Genomic DNA, 21,365 nt, shown 5'->3' with positions numbered 1-21,365 from the left:
GCACTAGTACCAAAAGTTTTCGATGGCAATTTTACGATTGCATTAACGAATGTTAATTCTGGAAACAATTCGCGGTATGAATTGCTACTTCAACATGAAAAGGCCACTCTGAAAAAGGTTGTTTCTATCCCGGACAACGAAACTGCTTTAGTTAATTTTGCGGTATGAGGACACTAACTTTGTAAAAGCTTTTTTCTACGTACATAATTTCATTTACCTATTCAGGCTTAACGATTTTAAAGTAATCAGTATACGGTCGTTATACGGAATCTTGGTGATCCGAATATAACTCATAATGTACAACTAGAATCGAAATGCAAAGCACCGTCTGTCTTAATCCAAACTGATAAGCCCATTTACAGACCAGGCGAAACAGTAAGATTTCGAGTGTTAGTGCTCGACTCCGAAATAAAACCTTTGAAAAATGCAAACATCAACATTACCGTTAGAGATAGTAAAAAGAATCTAATTCATGAATGGCATCATCCAACGGTACAAGAGGGAGTTTTTCAAACGCAACTCGAGTTGACGCATTTAGTGGCTTTAGGAAACTGGAAAATCACTGTTTTTGCTAGAGACAGTGAGGAGATACAAAAAATCTTCGCCGTTGCCGAATGTGTGCTCCCAAAATATGAAATCAAAATTAAGTGTTTGAAACTCCTCACAATTAAAGATAAGTTTGCACCGTTGATGATCGATGCAACTTATACGTTTGGAAAACCAATAAAAGGAACTTTAACAGTGTCGATTGAGTACACTGATATAACGAACCATACGGAAATCAATGGACGCGCCCGCGTCAATATTGATTTACCAACTATTAGAGTGCGCGATTTTAACGTTTTGGTTAGTGTGGTTGATTCCGAGTCAAAACATACCTTTCAGTTCAACGAATATTTTCCAATCTACGAACATCGCACAAAATTGGGCTTCATTAACCATTTGAAAAAATCATACCGGAAGCACCATTCGGATATTACATTTATTTAACCGATATGCTTAGTAGAAAACCTCCAACGCACCCCGACGTTGTAAAAGTAACAATAACTCATGAAATACCATCTCTGTCTGACAAATCATACACAATTGAAGGTAAACCGAATGAGGGTGGCATTTTCCCACTTAAGATCGAAGCTATCAACGAAACTATGAAACTTCAAATCAAGGTAGAATATTCTGGCGAAATTAAAACCTTTGATGTGCACAGTGAAGATAAACTTGAAGAACATGAGGCCCCCTACCTGTTTACTTCAACCCGTTCAGTTCCTAGTGACCAGTAATTTTAAAATACAACTGTTGATTTACGGAGAGATCGTCGCAACAAAAACGTTAAAAGTGAACCAGCGATGGGTTGTTATCGAAGAAACTGCAAATTATCGTATGATTCCGAGAACCGATTTTGTTGTTTATGCCGTTCATAATAATACGTTGATCAAAGCCAGAGATAGCTTCCATATTCAACATCTTCCCAATTTCGTGAGTATTCCCAAAAGGACATAAGTAACGTTCATAAGTTTCCAGAATCACAATTTTCAGGTGAATTTAACGCTATCTAGAATTGAAATGGGACCTAGAGAAAAGCTGAAAATATCTGTAAAGTCACATCCAGGATCAAGGATAGGTTTGCTAGCAATGGATAACAGCGTTGCTACGGATATACTAGCACCTCAAAACGATATAACTCGCGATGCTGTTTTCGAAGAGCTCGCTGCCAGTTTAAGGAGTTTCAATCAAGAAGTAAGTTATTCGGCAATAAACATGATGAAATATACTTTCAGTGATTAAACTAAACCCTGACGTACAATGGTATATTAGTCCATACAGACTTATTAGGAAACGATCAGTAGATAATATTCTTCATGGGTTGAAATTTATAGGAAGTTTTGCTGCAGAATTTTACTGAAATTGGCAAGGAATCATGTAGGAAATAGTTTAAATGAACCAGCTCAGTTTACGCTAAAAAGGGGCATTTGATTAGAACTGTTTACATATATTTAAACCATTCTTCCAGGAATCAGGACTCACTATGCTTACGAATCTCCCAATTCCTCCAAACCCATTTCTAATTGGTTTCACTCTACCCGGCGACCGCTATTACGATGATTATCAACGAACAACAGAATGGTACACTCGTCAAAACTACGCCGATTCATGGTTGTGGAGTGATATGGCATCCGTAGAGTAAGTAATTCTGATCGGTTCAATGCTTGCCAACTAATCTTAATGTGATTTTTTTCTTAAATTATTTCAAAGCTCGAATGGCCTTACCTTCAGCAGTACAGTTCCCGAATCCATTACCGATTGGCAAATTAATGCTTTCTCAATCAGCTCGACACATGGCTTTGGCCTACTCGATGTACCAGTTTCGTTGAACGTTCTCAAGCGATTCTTCGTAACTGTGAATTTAGCGTATTCCATACTGAAGACAGAGATCGCTGTGGTGGAAGTTCTTGTTTTCAACTATTTAGACACCGAACAAGAAACAAAACTGACGCTGTCGAATCAACGCAAGGAGTTCTATTTTGTTGATCATCAAAATCAGACATCAGGTAGGAGTGAGCTAATAATACTGTAACAACGTCTGTGTTGATTTTTTTGGTGGTTTTTCTAGATAAATTGGAAGAAATTGTTACAATTACGATTCCTGCGAACAATGTTAAAGAAGTAAGATTTATGCTCAAGCCACGCAGTACAGGCGAGCTTGCGATACTAGTGAAAGCGGAAACACCAACAGCTACCGATACAGTTCGAAAATCGCTGCGAGTAACTTCCGGTGGATTGCAGTACTACCATAACATAGCACGCTTTATTGATGTAGAATCTTCCTCGCAAAACTTCCGTCAGTTGCAGCTGATAATTCCCCGCATTGCCACACGGGGGCCAGAAAATATTACATTTTCAGTAGAGGGTAATCTACTAGGGCCAGCTTTGACCAATCTGGGCCATTTGATTCGTTTGCCGTCTGATAGTGGGGAACAGAACATGTTGAACTTGGTTTCTAGTTTGATAGTTTTGGATTATTTGGGTAGCAGCGGAACACTGGACGAAACTACTAAGCAAAAAGCCATCAATTATGTAGAAAAAGGCTATCAGAGTCAGCTTAAATACAAACTGAATGATGGGTCGTTCAGCGTTTTTGGGCAAAACGATGGCTATATACCTTCGGATCGTGACGATGTTTCAACTAACATGGTAATAATGGAGATACTCTTTCCCAGTGGATACGTTCTAGCAGATGAAACCAGGACAAATTTGAAAACTGTTGAGAAAGTACAAGTAAGTAACCACTGCGCCCTTACTTTTAACATGAACATTTCCTCTTCTTATCTTTTGATCTAATCTTACCAATCCTTTTAAAAAGCACAAGTTATTTAAAGATGCTCAACCTTACCAAGAGCTGTTTCCTTACGGGAGAGCTGTTTCTGATCGTGCTACTGGCGATCTTCTACTGTCCATGATCTTCGTTCATTCATACCTGTCTATCTCGTTGCAATCCGATTCTGAGCCCGTAAGGTTCGACTCAAATTGATATGTTCCTTATTCAATATTGCAGGAATTTGAAGAAATTCGAAATGGCACCCTGCTCATACTTTACTTAGCTCCATTTTCGACAGAGGAATCAGTCTGTGTTAACGTAACAGGTTTTCGAAAGGCATTAGTACTCGGACAGATTGTAGGCAGTACGAAAATGTATGATTATTATGATTCCAGTAAGTAGTATCATTTACATATTGTACCTGTTTTTGTTAAAACACCAATCTTTTCCCTTCCAGCTCGCGAAGCAATCAAATATTTCAACACAGGAAACGATAATAATGAAAACGAAATTTAACACTAGAATAAACTCTTGAATTTCAATTTTCTTAATCTACCTCCGTTTTTCACTATGAACTGTAATAAATTGAATTAAAAAACCTTGGCGTTCAAACATTTATTGAATAAATTACGCTTGTTATTTCGTACCTCCTAATTCAATCGATTTAGTGACCTTCATCTGCAGAAAATTTGGGCGGGGCTGGCGGCCCCATATTTTGCCGCGGAAGCATACCAAGCCTTGGGTTGGGTAGTTTCGTACCCGGTTTCACCGGGGTAAGTGTTAAGATCGATCCGAAATACACATGCTGAATTACGGGAAACTTAGACAAAACCTCCTTTTGGTACATTTTCATAAGTCCAGTACTAATTTTGGCCCATGAAGGCACCGCACTTATACTCCAGAGCTGGTTCGAGTGTTCAGCAAAGTGGCCGGTTTTAACCTGTCGTATATAGTCGATGCATCCGATAAAAAGATACTCTTTTCGGTGCTCATCAATATATTTGTCCTCAACAAACTTTGCTGGATCAATCGGGCTGTTGACTGCCAGCTGGGCACTGCCCCAAATGAATGGTACAAACTGGAAATCATCCAGACTCCACACGCCGTGACTTCCAGCTGGTTCCATACGGTAAGTAACCTGCAGCTTCCGGACAAAATTTAGATATTGATGAAACATCCGCAGGCCAACAGCAACTTCATCTTGCCTATCGATTGCTTTGATTTTAAACAAGCACATCAGAAACATTAGAAAAGAAAGCTCGTGACCAGTACCGTAGTCAATCCTGGAAGCATTGCCGAAGGATTCCGAAAAGTATAGATTCAGCTCAGGTGCCGCTTCAGCCAAATGCGCTGGTAGTGCATCTTTTATCAAATTCAGGCTCTCGGCTTGCATTTTCTGAAACCAGGATCTGTAGGCTACATTGCCAAATCTGGCCGGTTGATCCACCGGTGGAGTTTCGATGGCAAGTTGTTCCAGACGGGTGAGGCCGTCCATAAGTTTTTTGATAACCGTGTTTACCTCTACTTCCTGGCTTTGCTTTGTGGCTTGTAGCGCGACACACATACTGCTGATAAAACCCATCAAATCGTAATAGGCTTCCGAATGTTCCCATCTGGGCATATCCATTGCGCTTTTTATAAGCTTTTCAGGAATCTTGTAGTTATAGGTGGGTAATCCTTCTGGGGAATATAAATACCAATGTGAAGTAACGTAACGTGCAATAGCTGAGTAACGTGCAATAGCTTACCTTCTGACGCCATTGTAATGAACTTAAGTTAATAAATAATCCTTTATATTCAATTCTCTCACTTTTCGCCTACATATAAAAGGGCATCAACCGGTTCGAAAATTTAATCAGTTTAAAGTTGTTATGACATGAAATTATTACCAAAACTAGACGTTGCGATACCACCGATACTAATACAGAATCGATTCTTCTACTTCCGATACTCGGATATTTGGTATCGATGTTTTAGCAACGATACTTCATCAATATCGATACACACCTCTCAGTATCGAAAAGACTCAAAAAAAACTCTGTAAAGAAGAACGAACGAAGCAGAAAATATGCTGTATCCTGTGCCATTTTGATGTATCGTATGCATGCATGCCATCTCATCGGGAATGCCAATTTAACGGAAATTTCTGCAGATTAACCCACGGGAACGATCCTTTCCTACGGTCATGCAGATCCGAAGGTAAAATCTACAGAGCCATGCAAGCGGCTCTTTTCGAAAACAGGATCAATTATTAAGGAAAAGAGTAATCGACTTTCGACTAAGTTTCTGCAGAAGCTGGTGTTTCTAGATTCAGTAAATTTATAGACCATTTTACGAACCGACAGTTGTCACGTATTCTGCTGTTGATGATGTTGCTTTTACGTGCGTTATGTCAGCGGTTCCGAGCTTTCTGTCAAAATTTCATTCATAGATTGAGTTCAGAAACGTCTCGTGAAATGGTCTATATAAATGGTTTCATTGAATTGAACGTTTTGAGGAATAAATAAAAAAAATAAATATGACTTATATTCTGAATGAACTGGTATCGCACAACGATACATTCAGGTATCGATACGTTAGCCTCGATACTATCGGAATATCACAATATCAGTACTTGCTTTCGATACAGGTTTCGATCCAAAGTATCGATGTTTAATGGTATCGCAACGTCCATAACCAAAACAAAAAGTTTTGTTCCAGCACTGCGTTGCCAGATATTTGAAAAAATGAAACGATTCATTGATGAAAAATAATGGCAATGAAAAGCAATGTTCGACACAAAGATGACGCTTCAGTAGAAAATGTTTTGCAGGCAAACACTGCCAAATATGAAACTTTTACCACAGACTAACAGACGTCACACTGGGATCTAGCTCCATCACAAGAAAAAAACAATTGTTTTCTAGGTTTTTCAATTCCAAACGAATAACAGTCACCGATAACACCGTCTGGGACTGAATCGCAAGGAACCAAAACAACTGTTAAACGAGCGGGTCAAAATGAAGATAATAAGAAATTTGTATCGAACAAAAAACAATATACGGCAATTCGCTGATTTAAGTTTGTTTACAATTTTTGACAGCATCTGGTATGTACGAACGGCTGTGAACACTAAATGAAAAGTTTTTAATTTATTTTCGTTAGCCAGTTAGTAAGTTTCGAGAGGTTTAATTAATTTTCACAAGTTTGTATCGGTTTACGTGTATAAATTGGGATGCAACCAAAAAGCAAGCTCTAACTACACGCTGCTTTATTTTAACTCTAATTTGATTAGGATCTACTCAGTTTGGTATTCTTATGCAAAATGTCAAAAAGTGAATTATCGGGTACTGGATAATTGAGTAACATTTACCCAAATTTTCATAATTACCATGTTTACTCAGTTTTGAGTTATTATCCATGATGTTTACTCACCCCTGAGTATATGTATATGTCAAAAGTTTTCAACAGCGATATTATCTGTTTCCGAAGAACAATTGGTGTCGCTTTTTATTCGTTTGCTAGCAGTAAGTATTTGATCTTTCATCAAATCAATAATTTCCTAATCAATTACATTACAAACAACATGTAACAATATTCCATAACAATTTCAGCCCAACATCATTATTGCAGAGGATTTGAAAACATAAAAAACATCTCTTCAAAATGAACAACCGCATGTTGTGTGTCCTGCGATGCCGTTTTAAGTCGGGCTTTTATTCGTGATAATGAACGGAAACATTTGTATCGATGTACAGTGCCCAATACATGCAATCGATACAATTTAAATCCTTCGCAGTGTTTGGTGACGGATGATGACGGATTTTCTGGTGTGCGTACTGTACAAAAACATGAGCCGCAGTCACGGGCAACTGTGAACCGGTTGGTTGCCGCATTATATAAAGACACGTGAATGATTTAAAACTTTTATAATGTTTCGATGAAAAATAAATCTATGATTTTGATTGTTTTGAATTTATTTTAATTATTGAGTCAGATTTACAAAAACCAGAAATCATCAAATTTCCAAATTTAGGCAAACTGGGTAACTTGTACTCATTTTCGTTAACTGCTGGTTTGCATAAACAGAGTAGATTCTAATCAGTTTTCGACGTATGACGCCCTTACTCAGAAGTGAGTAACCGTAAAAGTACTCAAATTAGGGTACCTCCACTTTTTTCAAAAATGGGTCATATCTAACTCACTTTAGAGTAACAAATAATGAGCGTGTAGACAACTGAAAACACCAGCAATAATAAGTGCTAAGTTTTGTATTCGATGTTTTCAATTTTAAACAGGGCTGTCTTTACAAATCCATATGGGTCGACATAATAGAATGATTAGGTTCGTTTATTGGCATTCATATGTAAAGATTATGGTGCGATTTATTTTCAGTGTTTGAGTACCAGCCAACTTCCAGTTACTGTTTCTTATGAGTCAATAATTACTTACGTCCTTCATAGGCCACCTATCTGCAGCGCTTATAGGAGTATTTGTACCAAAAAGCTTTTCAAAAGTCCAATTCGCGCATTTTTGGTAGTATTTGGATATATTTACATAAAAAACGTAAATTTCGCACAATCAACCAATAAAACTAGAGAAAATACAAAGTAAAGTGACATCCATTAAATATGTCAAGCGAGTTTTTTCAATACCCCTACCAGGAGAACCCAAGTAACCAGTAAGCACTAAACCATTGTCCTAAAACAATACTATATTTGACTAGAGAGAAAAACCATCTAATGGAATTTTTCAATTTTTATGCCCTGTTTTGAATTTATTTGGAAAAATTGTTGGAAAGCTTGCATGTCGCGATTCTTTGTAGCTAGTCTTAAAAGTTAACGTTTTTACGGATAACTACTGGTGTGACAACAGCGAATAAATCCAAAAATTGTGACGAGGATGGTACAAAGTTGCTCATCAATTTAACTTTATTAAGTAACTTTCCAAATAAATTTAAAACTTAATATCAAAAGCTGTCCAAATTTCACTTAAGTTGACTTGTTAAGCTATAGTTCAGCCGGAATCCACTGAATAATAGCTTATTTGGCTGAAAATCAATAAAATTGTTTGCTGGGATTTGTCTTGGAGTGCAAGCATGAGCTGATTGAAGTCTTAAAATTAAATAATAGTTTTTACCACTTCAATACTTATGTATTCATGTTTCAAGACAAAATAAAAATTCGTTTCCAGGAAATGCCTCAATGATCCGTGTCTGACTCCATGAATTATTATTAAGAATGAAAATATCCTCTCTGCACCTGTGATTGCATAGCTGAAGTTGGAGAAGTATGCTCGCATGTGGGGGCAGTACTTTATTACCTTACATATTTGAACCATCATCATCTTGTCAACTATACCGCTTCTGTGACCGACAAAGAGCAAAACTGGGGAAGACCAAGCAGTAGTATTCCAAAAAATTTGCAACAGCCGACAGGAGAAATAGTTTTTGGGTATCTACGAGATACTTTCGACAAAACATATGGTTGTGTAGCCATCGTTTAACATGATGAATTGCGTGCTTATTAAAACGTCCTTCAGGCCACTGGTATTGAATGCACGGAAATGCAATCATTTTGCAGTTTGACCTATGAATGTCAAAGGTGACAGAATCGAGTAGCTGATCCGGTTCTGAAGATGATGTTTTTAATAGATTAGTTAATTGTAAGAACACAACATACATTTGAATTAGTTTCAAACCATAAATATTGTGCCTAAGTTCAAATGCAAATTGCAATCACAGAATCACGTCACAGGTTCTTTTATGTTTGGACCAAAAATAAAATAAATAACTTAGAATAAAGAAAAATTATCAATTCTGGAGAAAGTCGCAGCAAAAAGCTTCTTCTTCTTTTATTGCTATTTTTTACCTGAATTGCTTTGTAAATGTTATCCCTTAAAATAACAAAAAACTAGTTATATATTATAATCGCAATTATCTGCTTAAAAATTAACAAAGAACAGGTCATAATATTAAAAAATAATTTTCAGCTACACGCTCATTATTTGTTACTCTAAAGTGAGTTAGATATGACCCATTTTTGAAAAAAGTGGAGGTACCCTAATTTGAGTACTTTTACGGTTACTCACTTCTGAGTAAGGGCGTCATACGTCGAAAACTGATTAGAATCTACTCTGTTTATGCGAACCAGCAATTAACGAAAATGAGTACAAGTTACCCAGTTTGCCTAAATTTGGAAATTTGATGATTTCTGGTTTTTGTAAATCTGACTCAATAATTAAAATAAATTCAGAACAATCAAAATCATAGATTTATTTTTCATCGAAACATTATAAAAGTTTTAAATCATTCACGTGTCTTTATATAATGCGGCAACCAACCGGTTCACAGTTGCCCGTGACTGTGGCTCATGTTTTTGTACAGTACGCACACCAGAAAATCCGTCATCATCCGTCACCAAACACTGCGAAGGATTTAAATTGTATCGATTGCATGTATTGGGCACTGTACATCGATACAAATGTTTCCGTTCATTATCACGAATAAAAGCCCGACTTAAAACGGCATCGCAGGACACACAACATGCGGTTGTTCATTTTGAAGAGATGTTTTTTATGTTTTCAAATCCTCTGCAATAATGATGTTGGGCTGAAATTGTTATGGAATATTGTTACATGTTGTTTGTAATGTAATTGATTAGGAAACTATTGATTTGATGAAAGATCAAATACTTACTGCTAGCAAACGAATAAAAAGCGACACCAATTGTTCTTCGGAAACAGATAATATCGCTGTTGAAAACTTTTGACATATACATATACTCAGGGGTGAGTAAACATCATGGATAATAACTCAAAACTGAGTAAACATGGTAATTATGAAAATTTGGGTAAATGTTACTCAATTATCCAGTACCCGATAATTCACTTTTTGACATTTTGCATAAGAATACCAAACTGAGTAGATCCTAATCAAATTAGAGTTAAAATAAAGCAGCGTGTAGCATTTAATTATAGTCAGTTGACAATCGGTTTGCTTAAATTTGTAGGTAAATCGATTCTGCATTTCGTGAATGCAGCTTCGGGCAAGGCTTCGTGACGAACCCGGTACATCTTTCAGGAGTACCCGCAGAAGTGTTCTCTCTATCCAGCTTTCCACGAGCGAAAATGGTGGATGGATTTGACATTTGATGTAGGTTGTCAAACTACTAGTTCATTGATTATTACCATTGAACTAAAACTAGTTAGCTGGATTTGACATATAATGGGGGTTGTCATACTACTAGTTCAATGGATTTTTCCATTGAACTAATATTATTATATGTCAAATCCATCCAACTAGTGCTAGTTCAATGGAAATATCCAATGAACTATAGTTTGAAAACCTACATCAAACGTCAAATCCATCCGCCATTACCGCTCGTGGAAAGCTGGATAGTCTTTTGTTCTATTCGTAGATTCTCAAAAAATCGTGTCAGCAAAAGGTGGTCCACCAGTTGTGCCACACTTTCAGGAAGTTTGTTGACCACGGTAGTTTTTCCATTACCGGCTTGAAGTTCGACCGGGGGATGAAAGTGGGGCCGCTTATCGCCTTTTCGACAATTCACGTAGGCTGCCGAGAAATTCTTGTATCTCTGTCGGCATTTCTGTCCAAGTCGGTCGAAAGCACCGAGAATTCGCTATAAGATCCACAATTTTCCGCTCCACTCGTCTTGTACACAGCATGCACTGCATACTAAATCGATGCTTGACACTTTTCACGTTTCACATTGTTTGAACCGGCGTCTAACATGAAATGACAATATGGAGGAAGGAACCACAAAAGCGTGCGTGTTGTTGAATGGTATTAGAATGTGTGCAGCGGAAGTTAGAACTATGGAATCCACCAAGCTAATTGTACGCTGCTAACCATGAGTGTTTTTGATTGGAGTTTTACTGTTTGCTCTTGTTCAGATAGTAGTGGCGTGAAACAACATTTAACAATCATTTTAAAGTAGAATACTTCTCTCAGGAAGTTCGGCTACATAGGGATGTGAAATGAAAATTTAAAACCGAAAAAAGTGAAAAACATGTCCAATTTCAAATGCTAATAAATCGGTCAGCATTCGATGGATTCCCTTCGTTTTTGCAGCAATAGATTGGAAAATCTTCTAAGATTCTTCCCAAAAGAAGATAATTGTAATTTTATTATTCACACTATTGTACTATTGAAAATAGTCAAGCCTTGCCAAAACGAAAAATTCGACCTCTGATCATCTAACAAAGGTTTTACTTAACTTCAGCGTCGTTATCGTAAAATTTGTACTCCACTCTCTCGAATTACCTTCAAGTAAGCAAGTCAATCGTACCAATGGAATGAATACTCGTTTAAACAAACAGTTACTTTACAGTTACTAAGATTACAATTACTAAAATGCAAAATAAAATCCACCATTTTTTCTGGACGATAAATTCACTATTGGCCCACTGATAAAATGCGAATTGTTTGCTAATTACTTTTGTACTGTTGAAGTAGAATACTTCTCTCATGAAGTTTGGCTACATAGGGATGTGAAATGAAAACCTAAAACCGAAAAAAGTGAAAAACATGTTTAATTACAAATGCTAATACAGTAAAGTCTTTTTTACACGTTTTTTTTTACACGGTTTCATTTTACACGATTCTTTTTTACGACGATTTTCCAAATAACACGATTTTTTTTTTATGTCGTTTTCCCAAATAACGCGATTTTTTTTTACACGGTTTTTTTTGCACGATTTTTCGTCTTCGCGTAAAATTGTTACAGTAAGTAGCAGTAACGGTAATAAACTATAATAGGCTGTTTTTTACACAGTTTCATTTTTACACGGTTTTTGTTTTACAAGATTTATTTTACGACGTTTTTCCAAATAACGCGGTTTTTTTACACGATTTCTTTTTGCACGGTACGTAGAATCGTGTAAAAAAGAACTTTACTGTAAATCGGTTGGTATTCGATGGATTCCCTTCGTTTTTGCAGCAATAGATTGGAAAATCTTCTAAGATTCATCCCAAAAGAATTTTATTATTCACACTATTGTACTATTGAAAATAGTCAAGCCTTGTCAAAACGAAAAATTCGACCTGTGATTGGTCGTTATATGATTGCTTCCCAAGCACGGTCGACAGAATTATATACCTTGCAATTTGAAACATGCTATTTGACCTATAAAAGAGCCTGTTTCAGCCGGAGCCGCTCATAATAGTTCTAGACAGCGACAACAGCAGTCGTCCTCCTTTAGCAGCAGCACTAGCAGTGCAGTGGATACCAGCAATGGCGGAAAGCGGCCACAGCTGTGGCGTAGCAATGGATAGCGCACTATTTGCGCGGATTCCAGCAACAATAGCAGCTAGGCCAGCTGATGCAAGGACAGTGAATACCAATGGCAGCGTATAGCGGCCACAACTGTGGCATGGCTATGGATAGCGCACTAGTTGCAGCGGATCTTAGCGACTGATGCAGTGAGGCACTTTAGTGAAATGCAGTCTCTGTGCGATGGTGAGCACTAGTAAATGCATTCAATGGAAAGTTGACTCATTTTGACAACACGTGAGCCGTCTAGTTTTGAGTGTTAAATATGGTTTTCACTGTTTACTTTATCACAACGAATACTTTGTTTGCACTGCCAGTGACAACGCAAAGATGTAATCGGCATCTTATCCGATACTAAATTGAACAACAAATTGTCCTTTTCAGGATGAAATAAAGGCCTGGTGATTAAAGTGTTAATGTTTTCTCTTGAGTTAATTTACATTTTCAAATTTGTAAAAGTTATAAATTCTACTTTATTTACGTGTCTCAGAACGTACTGAATCATCTTTTCCTCCAGTCATGAGCTCAACATCCGAAAAGATTTCATCCCAAAATTTAAAAATTGTCAAGCCCCAACCATGACAAGCAACTTACTATATTATTGAAAATGGTCAATCCTCGTTGAAGTGCAAAATTCGATTGATCCGATTAGCCAACGTTTATTTACTAGAAAAAATGACTGACACGCAAGCAGCCGAGGTATCTTTCTTGTAAAAGTATTCTACTTCAACCTTGTGGTCGTGGCTTTGCACACAACCCTCCTGTTATTTTAATGTTTATCTCAACAATTGTTCAATTCGTCCAACATTTTCTTGCACACACAAATTCAATCTTTTTTTAACTTCAATGCTGAGATCAATTTCACTCGATGTTGAAGCAAAATTTGCTTAATAAGTTCCTCGCGAGTAAACCGAAAAAACTTCTGACTTTGTTAGCCTCAAAGGAAAAAGTCCATTGGAGTTATGTCCAGGCTCCTTGGATACCATGCAAACTACCCGTTGCGACCAATCCAAGGCTCTCGGAATATTGTGTCCAAACAAAATTTATTTTTAATTTAAATTTAAATTTTCCTTGAATCACACAGGGGTTTTCAACTGCCCTCGCGTGATCTTTGTGCCCCGTTCGAATAAAAGTACTTTTGTCTGTTCACAAAATCCTTTTAAGTAGATTGTATCCGTTGGAAGTTGGTGGAGTACAATTCTTTCAGGCTCCTTAGGTTAGGGTGTTTAATTATATGCTGTGTCAAGTGGAAGAAGCACAGGAAACATACTGTTCCAGGGAAAACATCCTTTATCACGCTGACTATTGCCTTCTAGAAGTTCGAAAGCACATACTTCAGTGCTACACATATGTCTGCCTCTAAACATATGTCTAGCAGTACTTCGAAGGCAGTAGTATGTGTCTCTCTAGTTTTGCTAGTAAGTAGCATAAACATAAGAGGCACTATTGCCTCGCACCCATTGTAGCCGACAACTCTGTGAATCGTGTACGTCTGACTGAAAGCTAGTGGAATGGTAACACCGTCTTCTAGCCAATATCGTAATTCTGCAAGCTGGCGCAGGCTTGCTTGCGTACAAAATATAAGGCTTTTGTTGTCGTTGATGTTACGCTGCAGAATTTTAGGTCCATCTACATTGATTTGCATTAAAAAGATTAAAAAAATTTAAATTTAGCATGTTTCGTGCTTGCTTTGAAACACGCATCTGCTCAACAGGCTCAAAACAAATGGTCTCTTGCCGGATTATTTTCGACGGGACTTCGTTCTACTTTTTAGAGCCACTGTATATTCGTACTCGGAAGAGTTGATCGTGTTAACATCATGGTTGTGTGGACCATGCGTTAGCACATCGCGCGACCCATTGGCACGGCTATTACAGCGAGATTCCCAGTATTATTAGTTTCCGACCTAATCGAATGAATTAATTATTTTAGGAAAACATCCATATCCATGAACGGTAATGATGGACAAAGGACGCCACAAATTTTGACATTTTTTACAGGTCAGGCAATTTTCAATCGCAGTACTCCGTGAAGAACATAAAAATATATCAACGTAGCATCATGTAGCATAGCAAGTTTAATAAACAGTTTTTTTTAATTTTAAACTGCGCATGCATACGACGAAATTTGAATAACAAAACGACCATTGTTTGTTGAAGTCACGATATTGCTATATATTTTACTCCGTTACTGCGATTGAAAATTGCCTGACTTACCTCAAAATGGGCTGCGTACACTATTCGCCATAATCGCTTGTGGAAAACTGGATAAGACAAAAATGAAATAAATGAATAAATAAATAGAGAAATAATGAAAAATATAAATAAATTAAAATTGAAATATTAATATTGAATAGAAAAATAATTATATACAATATATTTCTATACACAAATATCGATTATTTTTTGAATTGATAATAGTTTTGCATTATATCATATCGAGAGGCGCTGCAATGAAAAAAATATTGCGCTGAAATTTGCAAGAGGATGGGATCATGCTATCTCTTTCAAATGTGAGTGTTATTCCTGCAACCACTTCAAGTAAAAAGGATTTTTTGCTGGACTGTTTTCATATATGTCAGGGAAACCGCGGAACCATTGAGATGTTGGACACGCAGTAAATATATGAGTTTTGACAGCATAAGCATAGAAAATACAAATGATACAAATATAGACGGACTTCAGCAAAATCATTATGAATCTTTAATACTTAAAACGTGTTTATAAGGATTTATAGTGGTTTGACCTTTTTTCTGCCTTTTGTGATTCGGCCGCTTGCAAGTAATTCAATACCGGATAGATTTGACATAGAATAAAGACGATGCAATGATGAGCGCAATGCGCAGTGAGTTGCGAACACAGGTTTGCGATCACAGGTTTTGACTGCGGCTATGCTTTTTGTATGTGACATTTTTTTAAGTCCCTTATTTCCAATTCGAACCCACAGTGGTCCCATAAAATCATATATGATGTTTTGGGCCATTAAAATTTACGATTAGTTCTAGTGGATGCCACAATATTGAAAAACCTTTGTATGATCATTTCTGTACTTCCAATAATCAAATATCGAAGTCGCATAAGGAGAAGTCGTTCAATCACTGATTCCGCACCTTTCTGTATAGCACATGGGAAATGCGCAAAGGAAAACAAAAACTTAAATTTTGACAGTTGCACTGACAACAGAACAGCTGATAAAACGCGATTGTCCGACGAAATTCTTTATTCTGGGGTGCGAGGATTAAAGTTAATTTGCCGAGTATTTGAGGTCACTGTTTGATCCGGTAAGCATGGCACGATACATTGGGTTGGATAAACTGGGCAAACTTTTTATGTACATTCGTGAAAACGGCGGAATTCGTGCCAGTTTGGGAAAATTATACAGGTAAGTCGCTTATGTAACTTACCGAAGCATTTACAACAAACCGATTTATTTTCGACACTTAAGAATGGATGAAATGAAAACCGGAAGATTGGTAGGTCAAGATAAGTATGGAAACAAATACTATGAAGATCCATCACAGTTCTACGGTCGCAATCGATGGGTTGAGTATGCGGCCCATTTCAATATGGAATATGACGCCTCTCAAATTCCGGCCGATTGGTACGGATGGATGCACTACAAGGTATATGAAAATAATCAGTTAATCCACATTTGTTATTTATGTTAGTTTGTTTGTTTCAGACTGATCTACCACCAAATCGCGACGGATCACGTCCTCAATATTCGTGGATGGTAGATCATAGTGCAAACGTTTCTGGAACTAAATGTGAGAAATTGATCTTTTAACTGTCCACAGACTACTAATATTCTATTATTTTAGATTCATACATGCCGTATTCGACTACAAAACCCAAGGTTGAGGCGTGGGACCCTAAAAAACCAGCTGTCAAACTTGATTAAATTTTAAATTTCAAGAAAAGTGAAAAGTACTCCTTAGAAATGTTATTAATTGTATACAAAAGAACATTTTCATGGTTCAAGTTGTTTTATAATTCATTCTTTTAAGGCATAACGGTTTTATTAACAATAACGATTTGGATACAAATCAAAATCAGTTTTCAAATATTCGGTTTGTTAAGTGTGTTCCAACTTGAGTTTTTTTACCGATTCCCCCGTTAATTCGGTATCCGACCGTCGCTTGCTTGTGGACTGTAAACCTTTTTCTTCTTTCTGTTTCGCCTCCTTGGCAAGCCTATTTTCACGGTAAGCATTGGACATTTTTGTAACATTCTTCTTGGATTCGATTTCGTGAATCACTATGCGATGTGGATAATCTTTTCCGATGACACAACCCAGCTTACGCTGCTGTTCCAAGTTAGATTTCCACGGCTCGTAAATGATACCGGCTGGATAACGAGCCAGCTCGGGAACATACTTTCGAATGTAATTCCCGGTCGGATCCGTCTTTTTACCAAATGCTACAGGACTGTATACTCTATAAAACTGATGAAAAAATGCGGACGCTGAAAGCCACAACCAGTTGCCGGCATTCAATGCCCAGTCAGCATCTAGCAATAATTCTTCGAACACTTTTTGACCTTCTTCCCAGGAAATCCACAAATCTCCTCGGGTTAAAAAGCATGCCACAGCATGTCGAGCTAAATGATGTATCCAACCCTCCTGGCGTAGCTGACGCATGATGGCATCGATAAACGGATATCCGGTCCTGCCAAATGTCCAAGCTTCCAAATGATCTGCACTACTAGTAGACCAAGGAACTTGCAGGCACATGCTGTTTCCAACCATTTTATCAAAATTTGGTTCTGCTGCAGCTGCACAGTAATAGAACTCACGCCACATTAGTTGACCGATTAGTGAAACTGGTGGCTGAGTATGTTTTTGTCCTTTAACAACCTGTTGCAACTCTTTCATAAAAAGTCGCGAGCTTAGACATCCAAATTTTACATAAGGACTTAGAACAGTCGTGCTTGGTTGTATAGAATTTGGTGCTGTTTTGGGTTTCTCGAAAGAACAAACCCAAGCAGTTTTTTTCATGTATTCCCGCAACCGTCTAAGTCCTTCCGTTTCACCACCAGGGAATTTACATTCACCCAAACTCTCTCGCACACCCAGCTCTTCTAAAGTTGGAGGATCGTAACATTTTTTGTCGACTTTTTCTCGTTCGTCTTGTTCAGGGATGGACGAATTGGTCATTGGTTCAGGTTCCCCTTCCGGTTCTGGTAGCTTACAGCTGAACGCTAGACGATTGAACTTGTCGTAGGTTAAGGGTGGAGTGCCACCATTCTTTCGGAGAATCACCTCTGAATCGAAAATAGTATGAGATTTCTCCACGATCACTTCAATGCGCGCCTTCATGGCGTGTTCATTCACAATTTTATCGCGCTTCAAAGCGTAGGGTTCAATGTCATACTCGTAGGTTAGAGAAAAGACATTCCATTCTTGAAAAAGTGTCGGAAGTAACTCTACCGGGTTTCCACGAACGACATATAACCTAAATATCATAAGATAAGATTAATTTTATTTCATTCTTTAAATGCCTAATTCTTACCGGCTATTGAGTTTTCTTAGATTGGTATCCAAATCAGCCAAGGATTGCTGCAGAAACCGCCAACGATTAGGCCCCACTCGAAGCCATTTTAGTAAGGCCGGATCTAGGAAAAACACCGGACGAAGAACGAGATTCTTATCAGGACAATCTACAACCTTCCGGAATGCTATCGACAATGCGGGATTATCGTGCACCCTGAGCCCCTTCCGGAACCAGTGTAAAACAGTTTGTTTGGTGGACATTGCTGCAAACTACAGCAATGTTGATAAACGAAAATAAACATAAACGAAAAATTGACATCCGTTCATATGAACCGGTTCATAGAAAAAGAGACATTCATAAAGTACGTCACGCTCAAATGGTGTTCGAAACTAAAAAAAACTTGGAAAATTGGCCAGTTTACCTTTATTTCAAAACACCTGCACCTTCTTGAACTGTAACATTTAATTTATAACTAACTGACCCGGCAAACTTCGTTCCGCCCATTTTGGTGTTTAATTAAATAATTTTAGAGATTTTAAATTTTTTTTATAGTCTGCAAATGCACGACGAATCGGCCATAGGAAATGATCGAAGTCAAAAGATAAATCGTTTGAAATGATTGGTTTTATCGGAATGACAACATCCCCGATTTTTGGTTTCTGTACATCACCTCTATTCTGAAAATATCCCCAGTGAGAGGGGTGTCGAATCGCCATGAAAATATACATTAGGGTGGGGAATCGTTATTTGGAAAAAACGAAACTTGATAGCAGAAAGCCAGAACCAAGTTTTTTTTGTTCTATTTGGGGCCCCAAACAATCCTGAATTTTTCGGAAGTCGATTGGTTTTGTCTCCGCTTGGCGCATTGCATTTTAAATTTATATGGAGATTTGTATGGAAAAACCAACTTTTTTGCATTATCCATTCTAAAGAGCTCAAAATGGCTCAAGCCATAGGTTTCATGACTTCAAATGGTAGGTTTTTTGATGCCTAACAACTTGGCTGAAGACACTAAAGAGCTAGGGTGTGCCAAAAAAATTCTAGAGCTGTTCAAAATTGAGTATGTCGAAATTTATGTTGCAAATCATTTTTTCTGCCAACACTGCCAGTGTACCGGCGTTAGTCAAATTGCCATCAGAAGTAACCTCTGAAACACGTTGTAGATTTAACCTACGCCTAGAATATTGACCTAAATTTGTTTGCTTGGTCCAGCTGAGTGTATAAACTCGTTACCACAGGTTACTTCTGATGGGAATCCTACTGACGCCGGTGCATTGGTAATGTTGGCAGAAAACAAGATTTTCTGCATTTAAATCGACATACTCAACTTTGAACAGCTATGGCTCTTCTTAGGTACATTCTAGCTCTTCAGTGTCTTCTGCAAAGTTGTAAGGCATCTAAAATACTATACTTTAACATAATTTAGTGCATTATTAGCGCATTATTGGGCTCTCTAGAAAGGTAAATGCAAAAAAGTAGGTTTTCCCATATAAATTTTCATACAAATTTGAAATGCAATCCGCCAAGCGAAGACAAAACCAATCGACTTCAGGTAAGTTTAGGGATATTTGGAACCCCAAACGGAACCAAAAAAACTTGGTTCTGGAAAATCGATCATTTTTCCCCACCCTAATATACATTCACAAGACAAATTTGGATGTATTTGATTGATTGATTCTCGAGATGTGCGAAATTTGTGTTTCATTTGTATGGGACCCCTCCCTTGTAGAAGAGGGAGGGGTGTAAAACCATTATGGACATATTTGTTGCCCCAAAAAACATTCACTTGCCAAATTTAGTACCTTTTATTTGGTTAGTTCTCGAGATGTGCAGAAATTTGTATAGAACCCCTTTCTTCCAGAAGAGGGAGGGGTTTCAAACTATTTTAGGCATTTTTCTCGATCCCTAAAATCCTTATACACAATGTTTCACGCCGATCGGTTAAGTAGTTTCCAAGCCAATATGGATCAGACAGACAGACAGAGCTGCATTTTTATATGTTTAGATTGTATTGTATTGTACATGTGTTCGATTGAAAATGTATATTTTTCAAAAGATCCGTGTGAGCCGAGTTCCGCCGAATTCGATGACAAGCGGCTAAAGATGATTACTTTTTCGTTTGAATTTCATACTTTTAACATAGTTTCTTAGAAGGGTTGTGGTACATTCAGCTCAAATTCACAAATTTGTTCTTAAACATTTGTCTATATTCAAATTTTGTTGTTTTGTGTAAATACGGGAGTTTCCTGGGGAAATATCAAATTTTTCGAAGTTATTCCAGAAGAATAACGTAATAGAAGAAAAATAAAACTTCGATCGCTTTGAGGTTTCACTTAACGAAACCAGATTGTGCTTAAATTTTGCATAGGGACTTTTTTCGAGAAGGCATAACTTTTGAAGCCTGCCGTATTTTGAAATTCAATCGTCAAACTTTTCCCTATATTCGATTGGCACTCTATTATGCATGTATAATAATGACAATGGAGAAAATTTAAACAAGTTGGATGAACGGTCCCAGAAAACTTTGTCATAGTCGAAAAACACCTTATTCTGTCGATTTCAGTAGTTTTCAATAGCAATACTGTAAAAAAATGATTTATGACCGCCCTTGCCATACAATTCGAACCACTGTGCATTGTGCCAAAAACAAAAAATTGAGTTAATTATCTGAAAAAAAATGAACAGAAATGTATCAACGAATAATACACATGAATAACATCAGAGTCTGTGTGTAAATCTATCGTTTCGGCAACACCGTTTTTGTGCCGTTTGTTGCCAAGAACTATACAGTTCTGTTTTTCACCATGCATAAGCGAATATCATTTTTTGAAATTCTTCACAAGGTACACAGTTTTGAAAAATTACACCGGTAATTTTTTGTTAAATTTGAGTGAACCAGTGTACAGGTTTAATGTTGGATTGAAATGGGTAAGTAAAACTTCGGGAAAACACATATTCTTTATTACGCTCAATTACAACACTTTTCATCCACTCCTAACAATATCACCTTGTTTATTTACATTGCTCGATTGGTACCCTCGTTTGACACTGATTTGGTTCCTTTGGTTTTATCTTTGCGGGACTCTTATTATAAACATAGACTCTGAATAACATTATAAAATGGTGGGTAAACGGCTGGGCAATGCGTACCAGCAGTACAGTACACCCGTACTAGTTGGCATAAAATAGACCCCAGTGTGGTCCATAGCATGATGCCCAGCAACTCCTATCCCTACCTCCACGTGGTATCGACTGGGATACGAGCAACCAAGGGAAGATCGGTGAA

At 37.4% G+C, this 21,365-nt stretch overlaps 4 protein-coding genes across 6 annotated transcripts; 2 read left to right on the top strand and 2 right to left on the bottom strand.

Annotated features, from left to right (window-relative positions):
- The first annotated feature begins 1,016 nt into the window (after positions 1-1,016).
- LOC129730566 (CD109 antigen-like) lies at positions 1,017-3,955 on the top strand. The gene is made up of 7 exons (XM_055689987.1): positions 1,017-1,476; positions 1,537-1,737; positions 2,012-2,181; positions 2,254-2,549; positions 2,612-3,276; positions 3,554-3,710; positions 3,774-3,955. The coding sequence occupies exons 1-7, from the start codon at positions 1,198-1,200 to the stop codon at positions 3,830-3,832; spliced, it is 1,827 nt and encodes a 608-aa protein (XP_055545962.1). The 5' UTR covers positions 1,017-1,197; the 3' UTR covers positions 3,833-3,955.
- Positions 3,696-5,257, bottom strand: LOC129730567 (serine/threonine-protein phosphatase 2A activator). Of its 3 annotated transcripts, XM_055689989.1 has the most exons (3): positions 5,065-5,255; positions 3,964-4,996; positions 3,696-3,891 (listed from the first exon to the last, which is right to left on the bottom strand). In XM_055689989.1, the coding sequence occupies exons 1-2, from the start codon at positions 5,075-5,077 to the stop codon at positions 3,981-3,983; spliced, it is 1,029 nt and encodes a 342-aa protein (XP_055545964.1). In that variant the 5' UTR covers positions 5,078-5,255; the 3' UTR covers positions 3,696-3,891; positions 3,964-3,980. The 3 variants fall into 3 exon arrangements, with proteins under 3 accessions (XP_055545964.1, XP_055545965.1, XP_055545963.1); XM_055689990.1 differs by lacking the exon at positions 3,696-3,891 and having other exon boundaries at positions 3,917-4,993; positions 5,065-5,257; XM_055689988.1 differs by lacking the exon at positions 3,696-3,891 and having other exon boundaries at positions 3,917-4,996.
- A 10,486-nt stretch (positions 5,258-15,743) lies between these two features.
- LOC129727417 (probable NADH dehydrogenase [ubiquinone] 1 alpha subcomplex subunit 12) lies at positions 15,744-16,568 on the top strand. Its single transcript, XM_055685244.1, has 4 exons — positions 15,744-15,969; positions 16,033-16,210; positions 16,270-16,354; positions 16,409-16,568. The coding sequence occupies exons 1-4, from the start codon at positions 15,875-15,877 to the stop codon at positions 16,486-16,488; spliced, it is 438 nt and encodes a 145-aa protein (XP_055541219.1). The 5' UTR covers positions 15,744-15,874; the 3' UTR covers positions 16,489-16,568.
- LOC129727416 (cryptochrome-1) lies at positions 16,564-18,384 on the bottom strand. The gene is made up of 2 exons (XM_055685243.1): positions 18,098-18,384; positions 16,564-18,040 (listed from the first exon to the last, which is right to left on the bottom strand). Exons 1-2 carry the CDS (start codon positions 18,337-18,339, stop codon positions 16,663-16,665), a joined length of 1,620 nt encoding a protein of 539 aa, XP_055541218.1. The 5' UTR covers positions 18,340-18,384; the 3' UTR covers positions 16,564-16,662.
- Between the last annotated feature and the right edge of the window lie 2,981 nt (positions 18,385-21,365).

The sequence above is a fragment of the Wyeomyia smithii genome, chromosome 3, assembly GCF_029784165.1.
Source record: "Wyeomyia smithii strain HCP4-BCI-WySm-NY-G18 chromosome 3, ASM2978416v1, whole genome shotgun sequence".
NCBI lineage: Eukaryota > Metazoa > Arthropoda > Insecta > Diptera > Culicidae > Wyeomyia > Wyeomyia smithii.
The sequence above is the reverse complement of the archived record's forward strand: the minus strand, read 5'-3'. Positions and strand labels throughout refer to the sequence as shown.